At 38.7% G+C, this 9,536-nt stretch overlaps 1 protein-coding gene across 1 annotated transcript in view; it reads right to left on the bottom strand.

Moving 5' to 3' along the window:
* Window positions 1-9,536, bottom strand: part of LOC107756605 (signal-induced proliferation-associated 1-like protein 1) — a 103,176-nt gene that overhangs the window by 49,608 nt on the left and 44,032 nt on the right. Inside the window, exons 2-3 of the mRNA XM_016573790.1 lie at window positions 1,922-2,390; window positions 796-803 (exon numbers count right to left, since the gene is read on the bottom strand). Coding sequence (XP_016429276.1) covers window positions 796-803; window positions 1,922-2,172 — 259 coding nt within the window. The 5' untranslated portion in view covers window positions 2,173-2,390. The remainder of the gene's footprint in view (window positions 1-795; window positions 804-1,921; window positions 2,391-9,536) is intronic.

Genomic DNA, 9,536 nt, shown 5'->3' with positions numbered 1-9,536 from the left:
GTTATATAAGATAGCAGTGGGCGTCAGACCTGGATCTCATTCACCGCTAACTGCTTATTTATTAACTCTTTCTGTGCAGGCACGAGGATGCATATTGCATTTAGATGCTACAACTATATGTCAATGGTATTTGGCATTGTGAATGAGTGCTCACCCCACTGGTTCTGAAGATGATTCTGTAGTTGTATTGCTGGCCGTGCTCTTTGTGATCCTCCAGTTTTTCCCGACGAATGCTGACAGCTACGGGTCCCAGTGTCTCATCGACACCCAAGTAGTTCCAGTGCTCTGAGGATTTTAATAATTGTTCAATTAATGATTCAATAATTAAAAGAACAGCAGCAATGTAAACAAGTGCCATAACAAATTACATAACACAGAATTTGCATTAGGGTCAGTTACAAAATTTAAAGCAACAGTTGATTTAACTGAAGTAGCAATAGATTTAACTACATATTTAAACATGAAATAAATATTAAATACATCTGCGTTTTAAATATGCTTACATTTGTCAATTCAAAAAGTGATTTATTTACATCTTATTTTTGAATGAATCAACTGATAATTGATTCCTTTCGTGTGGAGTGGCACTCCTAATCCACCATACACAACCCTAATTTGCATGAATATCTCCACTGAGAAATCTTACCAGTAAATCATTACTGCAAAATGTTAACACTCACCTCTCAAATAAAAGTACTTCCTGTAATAATAAGCACCCAAGTCCACATGTTCAACTATGTTGCTCTTTCCACGATCATGGTGGAGACTCTTGCCATCCTTGGGGGCTTCAAGAACAGCCACCCCTGCATTGCTAAAATGTGTGTTGGGAGCTCTTTCAGGGGACCCTTCTTCATCTCTTGAAGAGCTAGAGGCACCACTGCCGATACTGCCCTGTTTCGAAGGGCTGATGTTCCTCTCTCCTTCACCACCAATTTCGTTACGGAAACATGGGCAGCTGAGAACCAAACCATTGCTTTTGTCATCACCTGAGTCAAGAGAAGGCCCATCCTTGATGTTGAGCTCTTCCTGGCTGCCACAAGGGGAGCCATAAGCCCCGCTTTGGGTGGACGAGAGAGAAGACGTGGTGGAGGCCGAGGCTGCGGCTGCAGCAGAGGCACCAGTGGTGGTGTTCTTCCGCTTCACAGCGCTTTGCCGACTCTGCACGGCCTCGTTCAGGTCAAACAGAATACTCTGGATATCAAAGTGCGAGAAACCTTTCTGGCAAACCCATGGTTTAGGAGGAGGACCCACGTCATCAGACTTTCCATCTTCTGCGTCGGAACCCGCACGTGACGAATCACCTTCAGCTTTGACGCTACGTAGCTTGCGGAATATGGACTCTCCACCCGTCTCTGACTTCGAACGCCTCTTCATGTGCTTTTCTCTTTCTTTCAGGCGACTGGCGGGACTGCCACGAGGAGGACCGAGAGGTCCATCGGGCAAGTCGAGGGCAGTTTGTTTATGAGCTACTGTCAGCAACTCGCTTAACTTTTCAGGGGCAGGGCTGCGCTGGTCCGGAGCATCGGTCTGGTAGCCTTTGAGCATGTCGAAGAAGCTTTCGCCGGACACACCATGCTTGTCGATGGATGAGGTACTGCCATACTCTCGATGCATGGGCGTCCATCCTGAGAAAGACCAGCCCTCGCTACCATCGCCGTCTAGTTCACTTATGGTTATGTCGCTGTTGCTGCGCTGCCTTATACGCCGCATACCCTTCCGGGGCGACCCGAGATACCCATCGGGTGAGAGAAAGCGATTGTCTTTGCCTTTGCTATGCATCTTGTTCTTCAGCGTGTTGTGAATGTTACGCAGCATGGATGAATCCTGAGGGCTGATCAGGTGACCGAGCTTGCTTGACAAGTTGCTCTGGGCACTACCTGTGGTGGTGGAAGGGGAATCCGTCTCCACTGTTATGTGCCACACACCACCTCCATTTCCACCCCCTCCTCCACTTCCTACACTGCCACCATCTTTCCTGGGGGGCCAGTCAGCGACCCGTGCTCGAACGCCCATTTTGGGAACTCCGGGCGTCCCGGTCAAGTGGGTGCTCTCGCTGCGAGGGGGCGGAGCACCTCCATTGGGCAAGCGCAGACGGCGAGTATAAAACTCATCAGTGGCGGGAATAGAGCCACCCACAGAGCGTTCGGTCTGTGAACGCTTTAGACTGGTCATGGTACGGCTAAGTGGCGGAGCTCAGCACTGGAGCATGCCCGCGTTGTAGCTGAAATAACGAAGCTTGCGGAACATGGACAGCCACTCAGCTGGAGAGGCCAGAGAATGGAGGACAGATAATTGCACGATGAACGTGAACTTTAAAGTGAACCTGAATCAGGCATGTGTGCTGGCCATTAGGTGATCTGACTTTCCTCCTCTCATCCCTTTATGCAGAACTGAAACATAGAAAAATGAGGACAGTATAAGAATACGGTAATCAAAGCTGATATCTTGATGGTTAAAATAGGGAAATAAATAGAGAGGTAAATAGAAGGGCCATGGAGGGGACAAAGCTCTTTAAGATGGTAACAACCAAAACCACACAGCATCAAGGACATTAAAGGAAAATGTGCCTAACTTTTGAGTGTTTTCTCATTAAAGGCGAGTGACATGTTTTATGTCAACAACAACAAGTACCAAGAAAGAAAAAAAACATAAAATTGTTTCCTTTGATTATCTAAGTAAGAGAATTTTCCATGAGAATCATTCAAAAGAAAAGTGGTCAAATAATATCTCTTTGTTTGAATCTATATATAGATATATCCTATTGGTTGATACTGGATATTTAACTGTTTCATTTCTTTGCTCTATTCTCTATTTTTAGATTTTAGACTTAATTAAAAGTTGATATGTAATGAAAATGTAATTTTGTTTTCTAAATGTACAATCGACTGCAAGCTTGCATTAATTTTTGAGTGCAATGCTCACATCTCAAAATCCAATCTAGAACAAACAGATAGAATGTCCCTTTTCTTACATTTTGTTTTCTTTTTTGATAACTACTTGCACTCGGATGTACATCACAAGGAAGAAAAGATCTGTCACTACTTATGTTTGTGTGCGACTCATGGGTACTTGCCAAAAATAAACATCCCATCTCAATTATAGCGACTTTCTCTTAACTTTCACTTTATCATTAACTATTTATTTCAAAATAAATGTTCACATATTTCATACTTTACATTATAATGCAAGGTTTTTAAATTCACTTAACATGTAACATTGACAATTATTGCATTTGTTTTAACCAGAAATTTTTAATATTGCCATAACATGAAAATAATTACAGGCTTATTGGTACTGAGCATTTTAATAATGTCTCTCAACTCAATACGTTGGGGGAGGAAAAAATATTTTAACACAGAAAACACTTGACACACTTACAAACTATGCTTTCACATTGTAAGATTACCAATTACTAAACCTAAAATGAGACCCGGGATGATGGTCACACAGGTGAAATATAAATACAGCAGGTGGCACTGCGTATAAGTCCTGATCGCTTAAATTATAATGCACTACAGATGAACATTGTTCCTATATGACAGGAGAAGCTCTGAAATGTCAGTTTCCTTGGTTTCCTGGCAACCATCTGCTGAGTGTTGTGGTGCAGAGCGGTGGTGCTGCTGGGTTAACCTTAATGAGAGAGCTGAAGCCCACTGACTACACACACGTACATAATCTGCCACACGCACCACAGGAGAACAACCCTGGGAGAAGAGCAATGCTTCACGACAACGTAGACATTACGTAAAAGATTCATAGTATAAATGTACAGAGTTAAAAATATCAGATCAGAAAGCAAAAGATTATGCTTATTACGATAAGGGTAAAAAAATGACCTAATATTCTGTGTTTAATGACAGCATGCAGTGCAAGAGCAAAAGTAAGCATTATTACTATAGCAAAATAAAGAAATCTATTCCCAAATAGGGCAGTTGACTGAAACAATAGACATCCAACTGAATCACTTGACATTTTAAGTTTATGAATCACATTTATAGTGCTAGACTATGTGTATGCGCTGATGAAAATATGACATAATCTTCCTCCCAGTGAGTCCTGACCTCCCGATGGCTAGAAGGGGTCTGTGGAGAACCGGGTGTGGTGGCACACTAACCCCAACACACACTCGCACACACTGTGCATGAGGTCATGGGTATTTCCATTCCTTGAGAGAGTGCTTCCTCTCCCGTCTGCTCTCACTCAGAAATGGTGCTGTAATAAATTTCGGAGGTTGCAGCACAGGTGCTTCTGCAAGGCCGAGAGGAACTCTGTGGCTTAGTCATACACAGCTGCCAAATTATAGCCCGAAGTATGACAGATGGGAGCAGCGCGGGCTGACAGATCCCATGTAACCAGCTAATGAGACAGGTACCTGTGACCAGCTTCACGAGTGAGACCGTGAGCAGGGCACAGATGACTAACACGCCAATGAGAACTTTAACTCTGAGAACAAATCTCTGACAAAATGTGACCTTATATAACACAAGTCTTTCTATAAAGAAAGACATGGTAATAGAAAATGCCGTAGTTTTTATATATATATAACATGAAATAACACAATTTTCCCTTACACAATAACATTCAAATATTCTGGGGTTGGCAAGATTTTTGAATGGCTTTGAAAGAAGTCTCCTATGCTTACCAAGGCTGCATTTATATATATATAAAGCAAAAACAGTAATATTATGAAACATTGTCACAGTAAAAATTTGTTATAATTATTTATAACAATAATTTATTCCTGTGATGTTACAGCTTAATTTTTCAGTAGCCATTACTTCAGTCTTCAGTGTCATGTGATCCTGCAGAAATCATTCTAATTTAGAAATCATGCTGATTTGGAGCTCAAGTAACATTTCTTATAATCATCAATGTTGAAAACAGTTGTGCTGCTTAATATTTTTGTGGAAATTATATTTTTCAGTATTCTTTGATGAATTGAAAGTTCAGCATTTATTTGAAATAGATTTTTTTGTAATAATTTAGTCTTTACAAAAGTATTTACTGTCAATTTCGGTCCATATTAATGCATCCTTGCTTAAAATAAATAAGTACTGAATTTTATAAAACAAAAAAAAACAAAAATCTTACTGACCCCAAACTTTTGATTATTAGAGTACATTTCAGGGCTCGACATTAAGCTTTGACATGTGCTTGTCCTTCGGACAAGTAAATCAGTCATTCACTTGACTTGTCCGGGGGAAAAAAAAGTGGTTTTTTTTTTTTTTTTTGGCGTAAATGTAATTTATTCTGAAGCAAAGGTCTCATCAGTGCTCTATCAGGTATTACTTTAATCAGCATATTTGTGATATTTGCCTTAAATTGATTGCGGTTACACTTTTTAACTTTATGAAGGATTTTTATTTTCCTTTATTTTATTTTCCTAACCTGATTAAATGTACGTCACCATTTACGTCAAAATCTTAAATTTAATCAAGACAATAAGTTAGAATAATAAGACACTATATGGTTGTTACCATTCAAATGAAATCAGTATCAACAAACTCCATCTTTCCACTGCAGAGGAAACTGAAGCTGCATCGAAAGTGCCATTTAGATGTATTTACTCAGACTGTTTAATGACGATAAGAGGTTCCATAAATTAATTTACTCAAAATTGCAAATGCTTAAATAATGTTATTAGATTAATGTTTTACTTTTTTTGACATACAAATATGAAATGTTGGAAAAATGCAATGATACTTTTAAATATGAAATGAAACCACCAGTAGGTGGTGGCAAGTCACTGTCTTAATGAGTGAATCATTGATTCAACCGATTCGTTCAAACGGCTGATTCATTCAATAAATGAAGCAAGTAACTGTCTTTATGAATAGCTAATGGCTCACTGAACTCACCCAATTCATTCAAAAATGCTGAATCATTCAGTAACGAAACACTGTTGTGTGTTGCTCGGAGATGCGCGACTGTTCTGCTGTGGCTTTGCTTAGAACTATTTTCGAAAGCGAAATGGAGCAAAAACTATCAATAATGTGTCTAAAATGTAAGCCAGTTAATATTACTTGTTTATGGAACTAAAGTTGTATAAAATCAATATCACATTTGCAATCGTGCTGAAAGTCTGGAAAACACTCTTGGTCGTGTGATGTTGCATATATTATATAGAATATTTATCTTTTTTTTTTTCTACCGCAGTATGTTTGTTCATGTTTGTTTCTTTTTGTGTGCATTTGCGCTTATAGTTTTGATTTCTCCATGAGTCAGACAGGCTGCACGAGCCTCAACTGACGCGACCTTGATACTGTCAATACATTATCCGTTATTAGTCACCGTTTACACTGAAAGTAATAAAGTCAGAATCATTCTCGCCAAAGTTTCGGTGCTGCCTTAGTTATTGTTTATTATTAAAATTTTAATCAGGTTACTTGTCTGGTCGGGCAAGTAAAATTCTCTTTCACTTGCCCCTTCACAAAATCCACTTGTCCAGGATAAGCTGACAAGCGTTAATGTCGAGCCCTGCATTTCATATAAATTTGTATCTAAAATTTTGGATATACACAGCTCCTACTCCTTAGTAACCATTTAATGTCATTTATGTCACATTTGCAGTTCAACAAGTCATTCTCCACTCATAACCTGAAGAACCCTTAAGGGAATCCTCTCAATCCAAGCCTAAACTAACATCCCAGCTTTAACTACTACACTAATTGGTTTGCACTTGACACGCTGAATCAGGCGTGTTAGCTTAAGCAGGGAACGGGAGAAAAACATTTGTTGGGGTGAAAACAACTGTTCAAATGAGACCTGCAACAACCATGTGTAAAAGTGAACTGTCTGAATAATGAATAAATTACCTGAAAGGATCAGGTTCAGTCTGCATTAAAATACACACAGAGCTACAAACCTTTAATACAAAAAGAGGGTTGAAAAAAAGAAAAAGACTGACATTAAAATGGAAACAAAATAAAAAAAAACCCTCTCTGTGACCTCTAGAATTAAGCTGTCTGTATTTTCCCCCCGCTTTTTTTTTTTTTTTTTTAAGAAATTCTCATTTCACATGTAAAATGAGCAACAGCACTTTTCTCCACTAAGACACAGGCTGCGAGTTTACTCTCAGCTCCAATACAGTTTTAACGCCCACATACTTCAATATAACATCCTCTTTGCAAAGCCTGCATCACCATGACAGATTCAGAAAACAGTCTATGCTTAAATGAGGTGCACAATTAGTTATCCAGATGAAATGACCAGAGACCATCTGACTTTCTCTTCATTACCTCACTGTGATTGGGCAGATCAAGTTTCTCTCAAACCAGTTGGCATCACTAATGTGTAAACGTCAATGATCATGTGGTGATGCATTCATCTGTGTAACATTACAAATTTGAGGAAGGTTGGTTTTAATAAATGCTCTTTTTGAGTTGGCAAGGAGGTTGCGAGTTCTCACATTTTCATAGTACATCAAAAAAAAAATTCAAAAGATTAAGGAGAAACTGATTCCTCTTTAGTTGACACCTTCTACAAATTTGCATAAAAATAATACTCAAGATTTATTGATAAAGCAAAGGAGTAAGTCCCAAAAATGTGACGGCTGTAAGTCGTAAAAAAAAAAAAAAAAAAAAGGCAGGATTTCCAACCACAAGGAGGGAATAAAGAATGTCTGGAGGCTTGGAGGAAACGTGGTACTGGGCTGAACTCTCTTGAAATCTTTCTGCAAAACCAAGGATGAAAAACAATAGTGTTGAACACACAAGAACAATTCATATAATTGCAGCCTTTCAGACAAAAGGACAACCGCTTTTAGGCAAACAACGTCCTCCTCACAAACTCAACAAAACTGCAGAGAAGTGGGTATTTCCGAGAAAACTTCTTGGACCTTTAAAAAGAGCACATTCCTTATTCGTTCATTCAAGACCCAGCACAACTGTAGGGTATGATTTTTGCGATGCAGAAAACACAAATGGAATCACAGAATCCAGTTATAAAAATGGAATTTACCATATAAAGCAGAATGTCACAAGATAAGGCAAAAATCTGGATGAATATTTGTCTGGATGCAGTTTTGTCTACTATGCAAATTATGACAGAAATACTTTAGGGTCATTCCGTGTCAAATCAACCAAATTTCAGAAACTTCCCCGGCTCAAATTTTTGATTTTATCAATATTTTTTCTGAAGAAAGATAAACATTTAGTGATGAAAGCCAAAATATTAAATGTCACAGATGTATATTCACTGAGTAATCCACTAATTTGTAGAGGGGGGTCAAATTGACAATTTTCACCTGAAATTCAGAGACAGACTACAGGCGGGTAAAAATGTTCTTCAGACCTTCCTATTTAAAAGAAAAAAGAATCAGCTGAATGCAAAGTGATGCAAATTTGTTTTTTTTGACCACTGAAAAAGTGTACAATTCAACAATTTACTCCTGGAGCCATACTGAGATTCCAATATTGCTGGAATGGAACCATATAGAGCCTTAAAAATGAAGATGCCAAAAGGAAAGTTTGTTAAGACCCAAAATCAAAAAGGGCATTAAGATATCTTTAAAACTTCTTGAGTAACAGGCATGCAAACTTTGGAGAAAAAAAACTTGAAAAGTGCTTTTTCACATTTTTGAATGGTCACCACTGGCATATAATGCAACAAATTGCTAAAGTTAACAGATTTTACTAATAGACCTACCAATCACTGTGTAAAAATAATATGATACCATCTTTCTAAAGTCATTTTTACCCCCTGTAATCTGGCTCTGAATCTCAGGTGAAAATTGTCAATTTGAATATTCAAACAGAATCCAGAAAAAAATAAAACTGATAACATAATCTGGAAAAAAATAAGAGATTTCATAGGTTGGGTCATTTCCTCTATTCCATTGCCACACCGTCTTCCTAACTGTAAAAAAGGCACTTTCTCTCACCCTGTCCCACGTACCTCGTCTTCACTTGGCTGGCTGATGACATAACCCATTTTTGAGTCACACCTTCAGGCCAAGGAACAGCAACACCTGTTGTGTGAGGTGTGAGGACCAGTCGAGACGCTTGGCTCAGATCACCCCTCTGCACACAGCTGCGGCCTTGCAGGAGGATGATTAAAGCTTCAGCATGTGACTCACCTCATTCCAGAGAGGAGAGAGTGCAATGGGGGACTGTCAGGGGGAAGACAACATGTCTTCATCTCTACTTTGATAAATAACTCCCACAGTATCAATAGCGACCTGAGTTTCCTACTGCCGTGTCCTGTTATTTGAACTTTGTAGATCTGGAGAGAATGTGAATGATGTGGTTGTTGCGGTAACTATCTCATTCCTTTGCGCTTCCAAGTGCACTTCAGATCAAAGGCTGGGCAGCATGTCAGTATATGAAACGTGGTACAGACTAGTGACTATCAAATAAATAAATAATTTGAAATGATACAAGTGATTTTAGTTATCACAACATTATAAATGTACTTTATGAAAAAATGAATATTCATGTTGAAATTTGCTGAAGATTACATGTAACAGTAAGTAATTAAATCCAACCCAATATAGGTTTATCAATATAGGTATTCAATATAGATTAAAAAAAATTACA

Source organism: Sinocyclocheilus rhinocerous, unplaced genomic scaffold (genome assembly GCF_001515625.1).
Source record: "Sinocyclocheilus rhinocerous isolate Xijiao unplaced genomic scaffold, SAMN03320098_v1.1 scaffold683, whole genome shotgun sequence".
NCBI lineage: Eukaryota > Metazoa > Chordata > Actinopteri > Cypriniformes > Cyprinidae > Sinocyclocheilus > Sinocyclocheilus rhinocerous.
This window is presented reverse-complemented; position numbering and strand designations above follow the sequence as displayed.